The 20800-nt window shown below is 35.4% G+C and overlaps 4 protein-coding genes across 6 annotated transcripts; 2 read left to right on the top strand and 2 right to left on the bottom strand.

Moving 5' to 3' along the window:
* The first annotated feature begins 4285 nt into the window (after nt 1-4285).
* On the top strand, nt 4286-16826 carry LOC101894809 (spondin-1). Of its 3 annotated transcripts, none has more exons than XM_005181863.4 (7): nt 4286-4407; nt 4868-5072; nt 14251-14645; nt 14710-15397; nt 15462-15633; nt 15695-16161; nt 16222-16826. In XM_005181863.4, the coding sequence occupies exons 1-7, from the start codon at nt 4330-4332 to the stop codon at nt 16671-16673; spliced, it is 2457 nt and encodes an 818-aa protein (XP_005181920.2). In that variant the 5' UTR covers nt 4286-4329; the 3' UTR covers nt 16674-16826. The 3 variants fall into 3 exon arrangements, with proteins under 3 accessions (XP_005181920.2, XP_005181918.1, XP_005181919.1); XM_005181861.4 differs by having other exon boundaries at nt 4325-4427; XM_005181862.4 differs by having other exon boundaries at nt 4370-4526.
* Nucleotides 6824-13605, bottom strand: LOC105261720 (microtubule-associated protein futsch). Its single transcript, XM_020036172.2, has 5 exons — nt 8657-13605; nt 8290-8589; nt 8171-8224; nt 8043-8108; nt 6824-7978 (listed from the first exon to the last, which is right to left on the bottom strand). Exons 1-5 carry the CDS (start codon nt 13565-13567, stop codon nt 7223-7225), a joined length of 6087 nt encoding a protein of 2028 aa, XP_019891731.1. The 5' UTR covers nt 13568-13605; the 3' UTR covers nt 6824-7222.
* A 767-nt stretch (nt 16827-17593) lies between the features above and the next one.
* Nucleotides 17594-18763, top strand: LOC101895474 (uncharacterized). Its single transcript, XM_011293519.3, has one exon. It carries the CDS (start codon nt 18071-18073, stop codon nt 18677-18679), a length of 609 nt encoding a protein of 202 aa, XP_011291821.2. The 5' UTR covers nt 17594-18070; the 3' UTR covers nt 18680-18763.
* LOC101895197 (periodic tryptophan protein 1 homolog) lies at nt 18684-20367 on the bottom strand. Its single transcript, XM_005181864.4, has one exon. It carries the CDS (start codon nt 20228-20230, stop codon nt 18815-18817), a length of 1416 nt encoding a protein of 471 aa, XP_005181921.1. The 5' UTR covers nt 20231-20367; the 3' UTR covers nt 18684-18814.
* Between the last annotated feature and the right edge of the window lie 433 nt (nt 20368-20800).

Below are 20800 nucleotides of genomic sequence, written 5' to 3'. Positions count from 1 at the left end.
AATTAAGGATTGGTTTCGGAAAGGCAAACACCAAAACTAAAGACAAAAATGTTTGGATTTGCCTTTTTGGAACTTGACTTTAAAATTTTATTTTAAATTAACAAAAATACATCACCGGGGCCTCAATTCCTGTTCTATGAAATATGAAATGAAAAATTTTATAAACGAAATATTTTTCCTTATATATTTTCATAGAACAAGAATCCAGCCTCAGCTCTTAAAGAAGATAAACGAGGAATTAATTGTGGTCGTCAATACAAAACAAAAACAAACATTGTTGAAAATTCAATACAAAAACAAAAAACACCCAACTCATATAGCTCTTCAGTATACATATTTATATAATAATATTATTATTTAGGCTAAAACCATTACGGAAACCCGAGGTAGTTGAAGAAGAAACATACACACACACACAAATTTATTAAAAATAAATTATACATTCAAAGAAAAAAAACAAACAATTGAAAAAGGAAACAAAGAAATATTTTAAATAAAATGTAAATGTTTTAATAATAAAAACAGCGTAATAAAAAATCTAAGTGTTTTTATTAAAATATAGAATACAGGATGAGATAGAAAAAAAACTGCAACAAAGTCAAACGCCATAATTTTTTTAATTTTATTGAATGAAAGCAAAAAATGTCGGAAATAACATCAAATATTAGAATAAGTTTAGATTTGTTCGAATTGATCACTTTTGACACGAATTATGGCTTTCAAACGGCCAATGAAAACGTCACACGCTGCCCAATTGTTGCCCTGCGGTATTTTTGTCCATTCCCGGCCTTTATATTCTAAATTAGATAATTACTCCATCTCATTAAAAGAGAATTTCGCCATGTTTTCTTATGATAATCATTTTTTAAAATTCTTTTATTCATTAAATTATTTATTTTAATAAGTCAAACAATAATTTTTCAATGTTTCCAAGTACACAAAATGTGAGAGAATCCATTTCAAAAAATTATAACCCAGATTTCTTTAAAATATTTATATTTCTGTTCAAATACTTTGATTATTTCTTTATCAGTTGATTGTCTTCTCGGTGCTGTGCTCATAAATTGAACCCTAAGGTCAAAATTCTGTTCGCCGACTGACTAATAACATGTCTTCCATGGCAGTAGAAATCGAAGGCAAATTGAATTCTCTGCTTATTTCAATTACAGAAATCATCAACAAAACAATTGAAAACAATAATTCAATTGAATATGTTGCAAAAAAGCCATAAAAATCTTTGATACATTTTGATAGTTACAAATTGGCGTAGTATTTGTTAGGTTATATATTTGTGAGATTTTTTCTATAGAATTTTTTTTTAATGAAAAAAAAAAATGTGAAATCACATGTCTCTAAAATTAAAAAGATCTCACAGGGTAAAGTAGGCGCTCAATTCTACTTTATAAAAATGTGAAATGAAAACGAAATGTCAAATTAAACATTTTATAAAGGATTTTTTTCTCTATTTATTTGTTTGCAGAACAAGGATCCAGCCCTGGATATTGATCGAATTTATATAAATTCAAGCGTACAAATGTTTCAAAAGCGTTGATAAAAAGTAAAACATAGAGTATATTTCATAAAAATATCCCCTGTGGTGAAATAATCACTTGGAACGATTTTAATTCTCGGGGATGAGAATGTGGTAAAATAACCACTTATAAATAATTTTAATTCTCGAGGATGATTTTAGTGGTTCATATCTCCCAAACTAGAAATTTTGAAACGTCAATGCGATTACAGTTGGGAAGCTCTAGAATTATTACTTTCAATACTATGCGAAGCATAGCCTATTTCATAAAAATACCAGCTCTCTACAAATAATCTCTTTCTCGGTGATAACTTCATATCCTCCAAACTAGAAGTTGCTGAATTTTTAGAAGATTGTAATATGTTTATAATTGATTTGTTAAATGTATTTCACTCCTATTTCATTTCCACGTTTTGACCTTCATCAACAACTTTCAAATAAACGGTTTCTTCTCTAAAATTATTTGGTAGTTCTCTCTTTCTCTCCCTTTCTCTCCCTTTCTCTCCCTCTTTGCTATTTTCTTATCAATTTTAAACCTTTTTGTGTGATTTTATTGATTTGAAATCCGAATCATACTGCCTTCTTTATAGTATAATCTGGATTCATTCCAGTGGCGTAGAATTTCTTACAAAAGCTTAGAATAAAGATAAAAGGGTGGAGGTGGAGAAAAGTTAACAGTTTAATGTTGAAAATTTGCTCCTTATCCATAATATCAAAATTATCTTATGTCTTCTTGGTTTCCTAAGCTGTATTTGATGAATGAATTTATTAGAAATCTGGGAGAGTGTCGTTCGCTGACACTTGACACCACATCGTATTCTGAGATTCTATGGGTTAAAAAACATTGCGGTTTTCTCCTAATACCATACAATGTCCACATCCATATTTACAGCATGTTGTTACCTTTTTCCCATTCGTCAAGCAGTTATGGCGAATCCCAGACATCAGAGGAAGCACTGTCTTGACTAAGTCCCTGAGGAATGGGTTTCTTGACTTCAAAATAGTCTGGTTACTCAGCTTTTCTTAGTCCAGGCATCTGAGCATTTTTGTTCGAGACACTGGGGTAATCGACATATTCATTTTGTCATCCGACAGAAAGACGAACAGAAATCTGATGGATCTGTCTGTTTGGGTTGTCATTGGCAACACATTCATTCCCGTCGAGGATTTCAATTATAGAGCCCAAGAAGTGGGTTTTCTCCTTGCACTCAGTATTCTGTTGTCGCGTAGTGTGTCCTGGAATTCGGGTGTTTGTTTTTGGTAAATTCGTTATAGTTATTCGTTATAGGAAATATTGGGCGGCATGTCATGCTATCCCAATATCCACTATCCTGTTTGTACCCTATACCAGTAAGTGGTCAGGGCATTATGTCTTTGTGCATTTGTTTGTAACAGGCAAAAGGAAACGAGATAGGCCCATAGTTCCTTTGGATGATCTACATCGAATCATATGTTGGGGTCGATTTATGCATGTCCGTCCGTCCGTCTGTCCATGTATTTTTTGTAAACAAAGTAGAGGTCGCATTTATTGCCTGATCGAGATGAAATTTTGCACAAATCATTTGTTGAACCCTATTGAAATTGGAAATAATCGGACAAAAATTAGATATAGCTCCCATATATATCTCCGTCCGATTTGCCTTTTACTGTTCTCCAAACGTGTAATATTAGACCAAATGGGATGGAATTTCGCACTTACGGCCGAATTTAGTCTAGAAGCTAGTACTTCAAATTTCGTGAAGATCGGTTCAGATATAGCTATAGCTCCCATATATATTTTCATCCGATTTGTTATATTTGTTCTCCACAGCCGTAATATGCAATCCGTAACAACGATGTTCTGGGAGATATATCAAATACAGCTGAGAAATACCTTTGCTAAATTTTATCGAGATCTGTTCATATTTGGATATAGATCCCACATATATCACTCGTAACGAATAACCTGTAAATGTCGGAAGTTCAGTGGTTCCATAATCATATAATTTTTAAAAACCTTCGAAACTATATTTTCAAAGCAATTCATAAAAATATATTTTGTTACTATGGTTTAAGGACAAGATTGTAGTTACAAAATTATTATTATTATTATTATTATTATTATTATTATTATTATTATTATTATTATTATTATTATTATTTTATTATTATTATTATTATTATTATTATTATTATTATTATTATTATTATTATTATTATTATTATTATTATTATTTTTATTATTATTATTATTATTATTATTATTATTATTATTATTATTATCATTGTTATTGTTATTCTTATTATTATCATTATCATTATTATTATTATTATTATTATTATTATTATTATTATTATTATTATTATTATTATCATTATTATTATTATTATTATTATTATTATTATTATTATTATTATTATTATTATTATTATTATTATTATTATTATTATTATTATTATTATTATTATTATTATTATTATTATTACTATTATTATTCTTGTTATTATTATTGTTACCATCATTATAATATTATTAGCATATTATTTTAGTTATTACTATATCTGTAATTATTTTTAGCAAGACAACACTAAAACATTATTATTTTTTAGTAATTTTAAATTAAATTTAAATTAATTTTTAAAAGTAATTTTCTTTCCAAAAAATATTATTTTAAGTCAATTCTACACCTACATATGCACATATGCACATGAATCTTACATCTCCCATAATTGTGGCGCCTCTGTTCGCCAGAGATAGTATTTTATATTGTTTTCCATCTCAAAAAAAAAGAAAAAAATTCTTGTCTTCGCAGTTGGAGATGCAAAACACAAAAAACCAAAATTTCGAATCAGTCATCTCGTGTGCGTTCTTCAATCAACTTCTCTGGTCTTTGGCGGTACGGATTTTCAAATAAAGGCAAGAGCGGAGCAAGAAATAAAAAAAAATATAAGCGAAGTGAAAATAATATCGCAAGCAAACAATTATCACACAATTGAAAACGATTGCTCTTAAAAGGTTGATGCCTTGACAAAAAATCTATATGAAGTCTATTTGAAAACGGAAAGAAAAAACTACATATTCCAGAAGCCATAATTCCTTGTTGTTTTAAGTGATAGTAGCACAACTAACTGAATAGTGATAACTGGTGGAACAAGTGTCAATAAGAAAAAAATAATAATATTGAAATGGAATTGTGTCTAGTGTTATCATTAAATTATTCAATCAGAAAAATATTCAATATTCTGTGTTCTAGAATAAAAAATAGGAAAATTACCCCCACCATACACATACAATCAATCACCAATGCTTTGAATTTGTTTTTTCTTTCTTTCTTTTGTTATTTATTTTTTTTTTAGTTTTTAATTAAAATGTTGCTGGCTAAACGCTCAGCCGGACTATTCTATTTCTGCCTAATCGCAGTGATTTGTGTGACATGTGTCAATGCTTGCACTCGTGCTCCAACACATTTGCCACATGGAAGGCGCACACGCGGCGACAATGGCTATAGACTAATTGTGGCTGATGGCCCCAATGGTTATGTGCCCGGAAAAACCTATAACAGTAAGTATGTGCATGTTTATGACCGTTTCATGTTTATGATGAAAATGGAAATGTATGTGCCCCCACACACACACACTCGTGACAGAATGTGTGGGAGTTAATATATGTATGTATGTTGAATGCAATATTATTACATGGCACATCATAAAACTGACTATGTATATTAATTAATACTAAAGATTGCATTTATGTCTCAAGTTTATTGCCAGCAATTCAAAAAAACAAAGGAATAGAAGAGAGAAATAATTAAAATTATTAAAAATGAAAAAAATGCAGACTGCAACAGTGTTTGAAGTATTTGTCAAGAGATGTTGCATCCGATAATTAAATATATTTTTGATGCAAGATTTTCAACTCGTTGAATAATCTGGTTATTTTTGGATCCCAGTCATTGTTACTATTAATTTTTTATTGCTTTCTAAAATCCTTTTCCATTTCCATAAATACTTAGAAGGACCAAAAATACGACCTTTGTTTTAGATGTGAAATAGAATATTTTCTGATTACTTTTAGTTCTTATTATAGTAATTCCTCCCTTGTTAAATATCTGGCTGAAGTAGTTTAAGGTTAGGTAGGGTTACAGGATACACAACCGCCATAGAGTGGATAGCTTCTTTACTCAGAGACCATAGCAAGAATTAGCTATGTAGGAAATATATAAATTGGAAAAGAAAAAAGGGATAGGGATATATAGTCATATAAAGGCTTACCTAGCCATGATATGTTTTTAGCAAACCTGTGGATGATGATGGGATCTACGTCTAAATAGAACTATCGAGCAGCCTATGTTTTTCGCTTTACAGCATAGCCTACAGTAGTACATAGTATACTACAGTGATCAGTGTGATACTGCAGTGTCTAGTTAATATGCCCACCACGATTTTTAAATCGGACTTACTAATTGAAAGAAAGGAACTGGTTATTTTTATCAGGATTGTCGCCCAGGTGGCCTGGATATCTTCTGCCTGCTTCTTCGACAAGAGCCATTTAGAGTTGGCTGGCATAATAGATTATATATGGTTATTTGCATCAAGATTATCGCCCAGGTGGCCCGGGATATCTTCTGCATGCTTCTTCGATGAGAGAGTTGGCTGACATAATAGATTATAGGTGATTTGACAGTTTCTTCAATCCGTAAATCAACCGACTGAGAACCACCTTGAGCTAGTTCGCCAGTCATATCATTCCCAACAATATTGTTATGTGTCCCCTATTTCAAAAAGGGCTTTCTTGCAGTAAATAATGGCTATCGTTTATATGAGCAAGGGGAGCGGAAGTGAAATTCCTTGATTATATGAAATTCGGGTCGTTTGGGAGCCGCTAGATCCAACCGGTTGAAAATGCTTTATTCCTGGTCAAAATTTCCAATTTTGAAAAATGTAATTTATTTATAATTCTTCTTTGACAGGACCAGCCGGACCATTTGAAAACTTGACTTATGACCCAATCGGTTATCCTCAAAGTTGCTACAATTTGGAGGTTCTGTAAAATGACAACTATAACTATATTGAATATTTGTTGTTAGTCTATCAAAAATAACCCGAAATATCGAATTAAGGCTTGTGTGATTGTACCAAGAAGTGAACCTAATTTGAATATATTTTTTTGAGGACTTGAACTACCACGGGAAGAGTTTAGTAGACGACTACTTACTTACCTTTTTTGAAAACTATATTTTGAAAATTGATCTTGAGTTCATGTTGGTGATATCTTTTCTTTTTCGAGTTTTCTAATATAAAAAGAAATTGCTCTTAAAAGTACATTACAAATGTAGCACATACACACATTTATTAGTGTTATAAAAATAAAATAAAAATAAAAAAATGCAAAAAAAAACTTGTTACACTGTAAGTGTAATTAATTGAAAAAAGTAGACATGACGGTAGTAGACATTACTGCATTATTACTGCAGTAGACATTACTGTTGTTTAAAACATATGCGATGAGGTTACAAAAAAAATGAATGTAAAACATATTTAAACATGACGTTACTTATTACTAGTTATGGCAATTTCTTACATTTTATAAAATTAAAAAAAGAAAACTAACAATAAAACATTTAAATCTTAATTTTACTAAAATTCCAAAGAGATTGCTGAGTTTTTTCAGGCCATGAAAATAAATAACAAATAGTACAATATTTATCTAATCTACTTCTTTGCATACGGCTCAACTTTTTGCTTCGGCCTAGGTGTACACAATTTAGGTTGTCGTTTTAATGTACGAAAACATGCCGCCAAATGGGCATTCATTTCGCTTTCATTGCCAAAGGATCCACCGCACTTTGCACATACATATGCAGTTTTAACGGCTCTGTGAACAATTGTCTTTGTATTATCCTTGTTGCCATAGGCTTTGGAATTTTGAAATTTTGTTGGTACCTCGCCGCCCGGTGTTTTTTTACAACTTGCTTCATGCAACTTCAAAGAATTTGCTCGCGTGAAACCCATGACACACTTACCACATTGGTAGGGAAATGTGGCACCCGTATGTTTAATGCGATGTGTGTAGTAACGATGTTCGGTAGTAAAATGATCCGTACAAAATTCACAATAATAGAAACGTTTAACTGTTTTTGGAACATAGAAGAACATTAATAGATACTTATTAATTGCTTCGGGTATTGTTTTCTTTTCAATCAATTTGTTGTTATACCAATTGGCATACCACATTACAATGAGATTAATCAAACGTTTCATGTCGCTTAGTTGTAAGTCTAATTTCAACGAATCATTGACATTTCTCAAGAGCAGTTCGAATGTGTTATCCGTTTCGGCTTGTTTGATGCTGAATACATTCGAAAATGGCTTGCAGGCGGTGGCAAATTGTTGTGCAATTTTTTGCATTGATTCAATTTCTTCAATAACATAGAAATTTTCGATGTCGGGAGTTTTGATTATTCTCAACTGAAAGGCAGAGAAGAAGTAAACATCAGCAAAATTTCATTTCACTTTCATTATTCATGCTTACCCCAACTTTGTCCAGGAGTGCTATATCCTTTTCCTCATTGTAATCTTCAACATGCTCTTTTGATGCCTGTAAGAATTTGGATTAATGTGAGAATAAGTACATTAAAACAAATATGTATATCCACCTACCTTTGTTATAGGTTTAGTTTCCTGCGTACTTTGAACGGGTTTTATTTCTTCCTCCTAAAAGAAATTAAACAAATACTTTATGAAATTTTCCAATTTACTATTTTGTATTTTTATCTTACCACTTGCTCCATTAGATCATCAAGTATTTCAGATCCATCGCTTTTCTCGGAATCATTTTCCTTAACATTTTCCGACGTGTCTGCCTTTTTAGCTTCCTGACTTTGTTTATTTTTGGTCTCTTGATTCAAGACTCCCTTTTCCTTCTCAAGACATTCCTTTTCTTCCACCTTGGCTTCTAATACCTTGGCATCAGTAGTCGATGCCATTGTACTCTCAGGGGTTTCATCTGGAGTAACATCATCAATTGGCATCTCTTCTAATATGCTTTCCACATTAATGCGATTTGCTTTCAAATCACGCTGAAATAAATACAAAACAAAAAGAGGAATTAGTATTCGATTTGAAATATCAAAACTACCAAAATACCTGTAGAAAATCAACTACACTATCGGATAGGCCCAATTGTGTTGATTCCATAGCCATTTTCTCTTCCAAATGGGGTGATTTTTGAGCTCGTTTTATTTGCATATCAGCATCCGAAAGTGGCGATGCTGCACGTCGTTTCCTGGTGGATGGAGTCTTGGGTGCCTTTGGTGTTTTGGGAGCCTTTCTTAAAGAGGGTGTTTTTGCGCCACGATTGGTAATGTTGGTCGCCGCATCTTTTGTATTGGTTGGAGAGGAGGGCGATACTGGACAATTAGTTTTTGTGGCGTCAGCTTTTTCATTTTTGGGCGACAATGAGCTTCTTGTTTTTGTCTCCTTTTCGCTGGGGGATGCTTTTGGTGTCTTGTCCGTTGCCGATGGTGTTAATGTGGATTTCGCATTATCAACCATAGATGTTTTTGGAGATGGCTGTGTGTCAATTTCTTTCAATATTTGCGGTGATATATTTTGTTGATTTAACAGTGGTGTTAGAACCTCATCTTTGATGTTGGGTAATATTTCCACATTTTCTATTTGTATCTTGGAACGTTTGGCCTTTTTAACCAGTGGCGATTTTGCTCTCAAATGTTGTCCCACAATTTCGTTACCAATTGATTTGAAAATTTGCTTCTTAATGTTACGCATTCTTTGCAAGACCTCTTTTTTGCGAGCTGATCGCTGGACAGCATAACTCTTATAATCAAGACTATGTTTGGAATTCGAGGGAGAGGTACGATGGCTACCGCTAACAATATCAATAGAGGCCTGACGTGCTCTTAACCTTGAAGCCAACGAAGTTGAAGGCTCAATGTCGGATTTTGTTATTGTTATAGACGAAGGTATACTTCTAATTAGAGATTCTGTGGCCGAATCCTTATATTGTGTTATAGGATTTTCCAATTGTTGTAGACTCTGTTCGGTAAAATTTTGTTTGCAATAATTTGAACGACTGGGTGTTATTTCTATACCAGTGGGAGTTGCGTTGCTATTATGACCTGCAAGTTTTGTAATAGTTATACCCTTGGGTAGCTTAAATGTATTGGATATTTGTTCTGTATTTATTTGATTTTCCAATAAACTTTTTTCCTCAATTGGAGAGGGTTTTATGTTTTTCGGGCTGATTGAGGGGCTTTTCTGGAGTATTTTCTGGCCGGAAGGTGTCTTAAAATGGTTTTCATTTCCATCTTTCTTTTGTGCCGAGGTACAACGTAAGATTTTCACCGACAAATTTCGTGTTTTTTGTGGGGTAGTAAATGTGGAATGGGTTTTTGTGTTAGTTGGAGATTTGGACATTGCTCTCGTAACCCGATTTGTAGCTGTTGGAGTTTTGATAAGATCTTTCTCAACCAAATTTACTTTGCACTGTGATGGTGATTTCCTGGAGGTTTTAAAATCAGGAGTCTTGGGTGTAACGGATTTGTTCAACTTTTCATTGGTTTTCTCTTTAGATTTAGGACTTTGTTTTAGGAATATATCTTCAGCCTTCATTGGAGTTCTTTCACCTCTATTCATGTTGATAAAGCAACGAGCTGGTGTAATTTTTTCCTTTTTAATCTGTGCAATACTGACTAAAGGCGTTCGCTGTTCCATTCTGTTTACAGTGGGGGAGAAGTGAACTTTAGATGGAAGATTTTGTAAGGATTTGAGGGGACTTTTAGTTAATGCTGAAGCTAAAGTTTCGATATTAGTAGATTCTTTTATTAAGACTTGATTAATTGTAGTTTTAATATTTTCTTGGTTAATGACTGGTTTGCCTTGTTTGTGACGGGCTTTTAGATTTGTTTTACTGAATTTTCCCTGATAGTTTTCCTGATTTTCCTTCTTTTCTATAACTATTTTCTTGTTTTTTGTTGTAGAATTGGATTTGTTCGTCTGAGGTGTAATTTGTTTTGTTATCTTTGGACTTGCCAAGTATTTTGTGGGTGTTACTGTTTCTTTGGGCATTTCTTTTGGAGGTTCATTTTCCCTATTGTTTATTTGTTTGTCATCCTTTAGCATTTCATCTGTTTTAGAAGGGGTTTCTGTTTCTTCATCGTCCATTTTTAAAATATCATTTTCATCTCCCAAAGCTTTTTCTAAGGCCTTGGATAAATCTTCATTTAAAAGATTTTCAAAATCGTCCAAATCTGCATCATTTTCAATATCTTTATCTTTTTCCTCACTTTCCTGTATTTTGCCATCTTCTTTATCACCAGCTAACATTGGGTTCAGCTCATTGTTTTCGACTTTTTTGCAATTTTCAACCTCCTTATCATTTTCTTGATTTTGTTCCTGATCCTCCATGCCATTAGTTTCCGATTTATTGCTTCGTAACGTTTCATCTACATGCAAACGTAAGTCATCATTTTCCATAGATTGGCCGGCAGACTCTGAATGTTCTTTTTTATCTTCTGGGTCATTGTTGGACCCTACATTTTCCTGACTTTCATTCTTTTCGTCGTTCTTTTCAATTCCATCCTCCAACTCCATTTCTTCGTTCGTCTTTTCTGGTTTTTCCTTGTTGTCATCAGACTTTTCCTCTGTGTCTTCTTCCATTTTCTTATCCTCTTCCTTCTCCATTTTATTTTCCATTTCAAGCTTCTCCATATCTACACCATTTGTTTCCGAGGAGGTGTCATTCTTTGTTTCTTCCGTTTCAATATTCTCCTTTGTAAGTCCCAGAAATTTATTATAAATTGCCATATCATCTTCTAAGTCGTCCTTTTCTTCATCATTCTCCATATCAGACATTGAATCATTCTGTTCTTCATCTTTACTTTCCTCTACCACTTCTTTATCAAGACTTTCCTTGCCATTATCTACATTGTTTTCAATTTTTGATTCTGAATCTCGTTTTGAATTATCCTGTGGATCCTTGTCAATATGTTTCCCATCTTGCTCTGCCTCTTGATTCTCTTCCATTTCTTCTAAGTCAGACATGGTATAGTCATGCATTTCCTCTTCCTTATCATTATCGTCTTCAACATGAGTTTCTTTTTCTATATCTTCGGAATAAACATTATCAGATGCTTTTTCAACGGGGTTTTCTCCTTCATTTTCCCCGCTTTTCTCCACCTCGTCGGGGCTCGTTTCTAAGTCTTTTGATGTCCCTGAAGTCTCCAGTTGATTTATGAGCATATCCAAGTCTTCTTCATTATCCAAATTTTTGCAAAGCAAAGATTTCAGATCATTTACTATGGTTGGCCCTTCTTCGCCAGAATCTTTATCTTCTCCTCCTTCTCCTACGGTTTGTAAGTCACGCTCAGTATAAACCAATGTTGAGGAATTCTCTTCACTTAGACCTTCTTCAAATTTTTTGGTTTCCAATAAATCCTTGGTCTCCAAGTTGTCTAATTTTGACGGGGATTGCCTGTCACTTACGGAAATTTTTCGTGATTTAAGATTAACCTTTTTCGATTTTGGTGTTACTTGCGCATCTCTAATAGTTTCTGGAGACTTTTTACGCTGTGGTGAGTGTCGAATTGTTGTTGACAACTTTTCAGATTTTGGCGTGATATGTACCACCTTATTGAGATTACCCTCCCTAGTGGATGGGGTTCTCTTGTTCTTTGTAGATGTGGGAGTGGTTTTTACTTTCTTTGTTAGTTTCTGCTCATTATTAGCAGATGCCAATTCTTGGTCATTGGATTTATTTTCGGTTTTGGGAGTCGCTTCCTCTTTTGCCATATCCTCATTGGTTCCATCTTCTTCTTTCTCCTTAGGCAAACAGCTGCTGTTTAAACAATCTTCTAAATCTTCTTCATCCATATCCAAATCGGCCATTAATTTTAACTCCAATATGGACTTTCTTGGTTTTTGAGATTTCACATCCACATCTTTTTCCACGTTTCCATCATCCTCTTCTCTCGATTCTGTTACAGCATGATCTGTTTCACTATCTGGTCTATGGCATATACTATCCTCAATATTGTCCAATAGATCATCAACATCTTCCAGGCCTTCTAAACCACTCAAAAGGTTCTTGAGGCCATCTTTTTTCTTTGTCGTCTCATCGTTGGTATTATCTTCTGTAAGCGTTGTATTTAGTTCATCTTCTCCAAAGGACATTTTTTCATTGTCGTCTTCTTCCTTTTCTGAAACTGTTTCCATTTTAGATTTTTTATTATTTTTCTTCGATTTCGATCCACCGAGACTGTCTGCTTCCAATTCCAAATCCATTTGTATACATTTCAACAATGTACTATCCATCATATCGCAGTCATCTTCATTATCCGTATTAGAGTTCGAGGTCATATCGGAAGAATTTCCACTTGTATGGTTTTTATTTACCTCCTCCAACTCTTTGTCCTTTTCAACGATTGTCTCATCCAAATTGTCAACGAAATTCAAAGATACATCGCAATCCTCCAGGGCATTTAATATTGACATGTTTGCCAATGCTGCACCCTTTGCACTTTCCCCGTTATTTGTATTCAATGTCTCATCGAGATTGTCTTCAAAATTTAATGTGACATCACATTCTTTCAATGCATTTAAAATTGAAGTGTTGGCCAAGGAAGGTCCACTTTTCTTAGTTTTATCTCCTTCCCTTTTTCCACCTCTATTGTTCTTTTGAAGCAAAGCTTTAAGGGCCGAAGATTTTCTTTCCACAATTTCTTCCTCATCATCGGCATCATCATCTGACCACTTAAAATCGTCTTCTGCCACTCCAGATTCTTCACTTTCGTCCGCTTCACGCATTGTGCGATTGACTAACTCTTCTACTGCATATACCATAAAATCAGCATTCGCTTGGAAGTTAATTCTATCATTATGGGATTGATATATATGCCTCATAAAAGACTGGAGTCTGGTGAAGACCTTGCAATTGCAGTACTGGCATTTCATTGCAAATTTTCCATTTGTTGCCACCATAATTTCTCCACAACTCCGGAATTCGGATTCATCGACAATAGTTTGATTCAGCGAAGGCATTTTTTGGCTGAAAATCGAGGAAAATCCTTAGTTAAAGGATTGAAATGTTAATATTCGAAATAAATGAAAGTATAATAAATTTTGGCGCCTACCTGCTGTTTGTTCCTTGACGCGTGGGTAACTTCTTCAGAATTTTTGTCTGATAATATAAATATCCACTCGTTATCGCTTTAGAACAACAATTACTTAATTATTTTTTTTTGTTTTAACAATAAAATTGTTTTTGATTAAATATTTTCTCTGACAAATTTGGCGGCTTTTAGATGTAGAGGAATGAGGAAGAAAAACAAAAGGCGTCTATTTGTTTAGGTGTTGCCAGATGTTTGCTTACAGTAATGCAAAAACAAGAAAAATTGTGTAAAAACGGCTTTGATGGCTCATTTGTTTAAGGAGTTGCCATATTCTTGTATGTGGCCAGGCAACACATCAATTTTTCACCAAAAAGTTATTTTAGCGGTACTTTGATGTTTGAGATAAAATAAAACGTTGAGTTTATGGAAAAGAGAAGGAAAAATGTATTTTTATGTACAATATTATGTGGCGTGGTAACGTGGTAACGTGGTTAACGAAAAAAAAAACAATTTCTATGGTTATTATTTTATTTTACTTAGCTTATTCCTAATTTAAAATGTCTCAACTTTTACCTTGCACACTGAAAATTTTTCTATTTTCTTCTTTTCCAGTACTTCTGCTTGGCTCCCGCACCCATATGAAAGTACAACATTTCACACATTTTTCCATTACGGCTGAGGCGCATATCGGTGGCAGACGTCCCATTCCCGCTAATCCACAACGTGTCGGTCGTTTCCAATTGTTCAGTGATTCGTTGACCAAATTCAGTGATCGTTGCGTCAATACAGTGGCCGAGGCTGATGATTTACCCAAAACCGAAATTCAAGTAATGTGGGTGGCGCCCGAAGCTGGTTCGGGATGTGTATCACTATCCGCAATGGTATATGAAGGACCACGATCATGGTTCTCCGATGATGGTCAGTTGACACAGGTTATTTGTGAAAGAAAAGTGGATCATACCACCGTACAAAAGGAGTGTTGTGCCTGTGATGAGGCCAAATATAGTGTAAGTAAAAATAATGGATTTTTTGGAATAACAATTGTGAATTATTTTACCTTAAATTTTCCAGTTTGTTTTTGAGGGCATTTGGTCTAATGAAACCCATCCCAAAGACTATCCATTTGCCGTATGGCTAACCCATTTCTCTGATATTATTGGAGCTTCCCACGAAACAAACTTCTCGTTCTGGGGTGAGAATCACATTGCCACCGATGGTTTTAAGTCTTTGGCTGAATTTGGCTCGCCCAGCGCCTTGGAGGCCGAATTACGCTCCAAAGGCCCCAGATTGCGTACCCTCATTAAGGCTGCCGGTCTTTGGTATCCCAATGTAAATGCCAACACCTCCTCAACATTCCGTGTCGATCGCAAACACAATAAAGTCTCAATGGTTTCAATGTTTGGTCCTTCCCCCGATTGGGTTGTGGGTATTAGCGGCGTGGATTTGTGTACTGCTGATTGTTCGTGGAAAGAATCAATGGATTTCGATTTGTATCCCTGGGATGCTGGTACCGATAGTGGCATAACATATATGTCGCCGAATTTAGAGACACAACCACGTGAGCGTATGTATCGCATTACACCCATGTATCCTGAAGATCCACGTGCCCCATTCTACAATCCCCAGACAAAGACAATGGTTCCCTTGGCCAAATTGTATCTCAGAAGAGAGAAGATTATTTCCAGAAACTGTGATGATGACTTTTTGCAGGCCTTGCAATTGGAAGTGTCTGATGATACCGAGGATCAGGATACTAGAGGTGAGATTTGGAGTATGGAACTCTTTAGAACTTTATGTTTAATGGCTCAATTTTTTCTTTGCAGCCGAGTGCCAAGTTACAGATTATTCACCCTGGGCTCCTTGTTCGGTTACCTGTGGTAAGGGTATACGCATGCGCACCAGACAATATGTAAATCCCGAAAAGGCTGAAATGGCCAAATGTGCCAGACAATTGGTGTCCAAGGAAATGTGTGCTGCCGCCATACCAGAATGCGGGTAAGATGTAGTTAAAAATAAATCTCACCTCCATGGCTTTCTAACACTGATTCAATTATAGCGCCCAACAAGACGATGATGATGAGGGAGAAAATTTGGCAAATTCCTCTTCTTTGGTCAATGAAAATGGTGAGGGAACCGGTATTTGTCAAACAACACCCTGGAGTGGTTGGTCGGATTGTTCAGCTTCATGTGGTATTGGTATAACAATGAGAACCCGCACTTTCCTAAATCATTTGGGTCGTAAACGTTGCCCGCACATAACTGTGGTGGAGAAACAAAAGTGCATGCGTCCTGAATGTACCTTCGAGGAAGTTGAATTACCCGATCCCATGTGCCCCACAACTCAGTGGAGTGATTGGAGTCCTTGCTCTGCCACCTGTGGTAAGGGTGTTACAATTCGTACACGTGTGTTGTTGCTGGAGGAAGGCAGCGTGAAGGAAGAGTGCACCAAACGCATGGACCTGAATCAACAGAAGGAATGTACGTTGGCTCAAGATTGTAACATTAACTTTGAAATGGCCAAGGGTATGTAAAAGAGGCCAATATATGATTTTAGAAAATAAAATATATATATATATTTTTTAGAAATCTGTGCCAGCCGTTTTGATAGCGGTCCCTGTCGTGGCAGCTATATGCGCTATGGCTATAACAAGGATACTGGTCGCTGTGAAACCTTCACCTATGGTGGCTGTCGTGGCAATCGCAACAACTTCTTGACTGAAAATGATTGTATGAATACCTGCGGTCGTTTGGCAAACAATCAGCCAACACAAATTACCACTTCCCGGCCAGCACCTCTTTTAAATATTCCCTCATATCGCCCTTACAATACTGGTATTATCACTGCCAATAACGACGACTCAATTCCGGAGGGTTGCATCATGTCGGAATGGTCTAATTGGTCCGAATGTAGTGTTCGCTGTGGTCTTGGCTATTCGGAACGTTATCGTTATGTAATTTCGGAGCCTAAAAATGGAGGCCAGCCATGTCCTAAACGTACCGTTAAAAAGCGTCGTTGCACCATGACTGATTGCTAAATTGCGGTCGGTGAAATTTAAAAAAAAAATATCTATATATCCCTGTTTATAAAGGTTGTTTGGGGGATGTTATCTTGTTGATATACTACTTATTGTAATTTTGTGTGTGTTTTAATTCAATAAATACATTTGTATAAGTTACAAAAAAGAAAATTTTGTTCTTATTCTGATCTACAAATTATGGAATCTTTTCTGCTTTTGCTTTTAAAATTAAATAATTTTTACAAGCACCTTTATTTTACTTGTTGTAAATTGGTTAAATAGCTTATGTTTATAAACATTACGGATTTCCTGGTTGTTTTACCGCATGTGTATACAAATGGGTTTCAAAAATTGATCTATCGCCATGACGCTTTAAGTGAAAGCCGACATTACACCTGCCTTTTGTTAATTTGCGCCTTGAAATGCAATTACTCCCTTTCGATTAACATATGCTATTCCGTTTCTGTGCGGACAATTGCTTTTTTATTTTTGGAAATAAAAAACGCGACTCTCTATTGAATTGTGCTGTTATTTTGTGTTATGCAACACATATTATGTAGTAAATTGCAGACTCATGCACGTAAGGGAACAGAGCTAGCATTATATTAAAGCCGATCTTACACCGTTTGGTATTTATACTGTGTTATCATTGCAATGTGAATAACATTTTCTATAACAATAAGAAGGGAATTTCTCGAAAATGGCTAGCTTGAATTATTTTGCAATTGGAAGCACTTTATTTTAAATAAAAATATAATCAATCAGATTTTGTTCGATTTAAGCCATTTAATTCAATTATAACGCATTTTTACCTTGCAATCTTGAAAACATTGCCGGCCTTTCGAATAGCTGTCATTGTTATCATTCCGGGGGGAATATCAATTTTTATGAAGAAACATTAATTAAATTCGTCAGCTAATTGTGTTTTAAATAAAATAAATAGAATATTTTCATTGATTAAATTTATTTTTAAAGTCTAGATCTGGAATTGAGGGTCTTGTTTCTCTAAAACAGCAGTGTTAAGAAAAATCAAGGACTATGCCATCATTTAAATGTGAATAGCATGTGAATGTACCTTATTACAAGAAGAAGAAGAGGTAATACGGAAAACATTGAGAGCGGGTTACTGCAGATTAAATCTAAAAATTTGCGATTTCTCACTTTTAAATTGCATCTAACTTTACAAAATTGAATCGGAAAAGAAAGATAATGTCGAATCAATTGAACCACCTGAACCTATTCCCCCTGAGAAAGAACTACAAAAAACGAAAAGCGAAGAAAACCCACCATCAACATCATTAGAAAGCCAGTTGGATGAATTGGACATAACCAGCGAACGATTCAATCCTCTACGCTGCCTCTATGCCACCGACTTCCGGGTAACTGAAAAACAACCAAAGGTGATCTATCAAAATATGGCAGCGTTTGAAACGGCCCTGAAAAAGGTTGGCATCTGGGATGTTGGCAAAAGACCCAAGAGTCATAAACTACAAGACAGTGGCTCTAAGGAGGCAACAAAAACCGTGGTGGAAGAGGAGAAGAGTCAACGACGTTTCCAGGAACATCAAATGGCCATAAAGACAAAGGCTAAAATTAAAAACAAACATACAAGGAATATCATAACGCAAATGCTAAATGCGGTGGGACCACTTAAGGCCTTGAATGGTTACATAGCTTCCGGCGAACGAATACATGTGGTTGTGAGAAAGGAAAAGGGAATTAAGGGTTATGTTGAAGGTGTTCTCAAGTTATACGATCGTCATTGGAACCTTTTGCTGACCGAAGTTGAGGAATGTTATACCCATCGTAAACATAAATTTTGCGAAGACAATATTGTTTTACCTACCTCAGAGGATAACCGTGAAGATTGTTCCCAAAGACTACGAGAATTGGGAATAAAATTACCCAAGCAAATAGTTAAGAGTCTGAATCGCAAAACTGTGGAAATAAGGAGATTCCTGCCACAACTTTTACTCAGGGGAGAACAAGTAGTTTTAGTCCATTCCGTAAAAGAAAAAAGCTAACAACTTGTCATTTAGTTAAGTTTACATTTATTTTCTATATCGAAATAAAAACATTTTTAATACGTGTTGTATACAAATATAAAAGCTTTGTAAAAAAGGAGAAAGGATAATGGAAGAGAAACGCCTGCGTTTTTACTATTCTTGAGCTTCACCACCGACACCAAACACTTGGCGCACAGCTTCGAAATTCTTAATATTGTATACCCGGCAGCGAGGAGGCTTCTCTCCACCAAACGCCAGGGTGAAGGGATCTTCGGGACATTGTTTCATGCACTGCAGACGGCCCATTTTAAAGTCATGTGAGTAAACTGGTTTGATTTCTGTTCCATTGAAATTCCAAATCTTCAAATAACCCTCTGTGGAGGTGGTAGTTAGGAGATTGTTAACTTCCGAGTTAAAGCATATGCCTGAGATTTCCTCATCGTGGGCCTTGTGGGACCATAACAGTTTGTTGGCCTGACGTTTATCAGCATAGTGCAGCGAACCATCATTGGACCCAACAATGAAGTAATTAGGATCTGTACAATTCCACAGTACCTTTTCAACTTCTCCCGGTGTGGTCCATTTAACATATGAAGCATTAACAAATTCTGGATCACGGCAATCGAAGAGACGTACCACACCATCAGCACTGCCTGTCAGTATGGTTTGGGCCTCAGTGGGATGGAATTCAATGGAATGGACTTTTTCCTCAAAAGCTGTTATTGTGGTATGGGGTTGACCCTCATCCATATCCCAAAGTATTAGAGTTTGATCAACCGAGCCCGAGGCCAGAATGTGTTCATAGTGGCGATTCCAGGACAAGTCTAAAACAGCATCTTTATGGCCATAGGCCTCCTTTTGTTTCTTGCGGCTGCCCTTGGAACCCAATTTAAACGTGGGCTCAATGGAATCTTGTATATCCAAATCCCAAACAGTAATCACTGGATCCATACAACCAATGGCACACATATTGCCTGGCTTATCACTGCCCGGATCATGGTTCATCCATTCAATGCACAAGGGGAAGCTGGGTAACAAAAAGTCATGATGGGTGTACAGACTTTCTTCCTCCTCATTGAAGACCCACACCTCCATATTGGCAGCATCGTCTTGCACATGACCCACCAGCAACAGGTTATCTGTGGGCTTAATAATTTCATCTTCCGCCTCGGAATCGTCATCTTCATCGGGCAATTGATGATCCGGATCAACAATGTTACCAATATCAGCCACGCGAATATTGCCCTCCGCATCGTATTGTTCGAAACCGAATTCGTCATTAATGCTACGTGTATCGGAGCGTACATCTTCGTCCGCTTCATTTTGGTCATCATCCTCTTCGTCTTCATTTTCATCGTCTACATCCATACCATTTTCATTGTCGTCTTCGTCATCATCTTCATGTTCCCCATCGCTGTCCAAACGATCTTTGGTCTCCTTAATGACACGAGCCAACTCCTCTTGGGTCAAGACAATTTTGTCAGGTTTATCTTTGGCAATGCCGCGTGGCACAAAGCACAGGGCTGGCACAAAGTCGATGGTTGCCTCTGCTGGTCCCTCTTCTTCCATGGTTTCGTGGAAAATTTGAGTTTTCTTTAATTAAAAGTAGTTTTCTTCTTTACACTGTGAAAAGGTAAACACGTGCGTAGCAGAGAACGAAGTGGAATGATTTTATGGCCGACGGCGGCGAATTAAAATCAAAACAACGATTATTAGGTTTCTAGAAAATCGAAAAACTACGTCTTTAGGGATCTAGTAGTTCGAAAGGCTTCTAGAATAAACAGCTGCTTGTCTAATGCAGAAATGGGTAACCATTATGTTTTATCATTAAGGGCTTAGTTAGTGGATGAAGTAACACAATGAATATAATTACCTTGCAGTTGAGAAATAAATCTATTTGTTATTGGCACAGAATGTTTGGTGTATTAGTATATATTTAGCAATAACTCGGTATTAGTGACTGACAAAAATCAAGCATCGTATGCAAAGACTGGCTTCTGGATCCAAATGAAAATGGGTTAAGTTTTGATTTAAATTTAGGTTATAAACAAAAAGTAACGTTTATAACAGAGACCTTTTTTTCAGGAAGGTCAAGTGAAAAAAGTTCTAATCGCTGTTCAAAATTAAATGATAACATTG

The sequence above is a fragment of the Musca domestica genome, unplaced genomic scaffold, assembly GCF_030504385.1.
Source record: "Musca domestica strain aabys unplaced genomic scaffold, Musca_domestica.polishedcontigs.V.1.1 37, whole genome shotgun sequence".
Taxonomy (NCBI): domain Eukaryota; kingdom Metazoa; phylum Arthropoda; class Insecta; order Diptera; family Muscidae; genus Musca; species Musca domestica.
The sequence above is the reverse complement of the archived record's forward strand: the minus strand, read 5'-3'. Positions and strand labels throughout refer to the sequence as shown.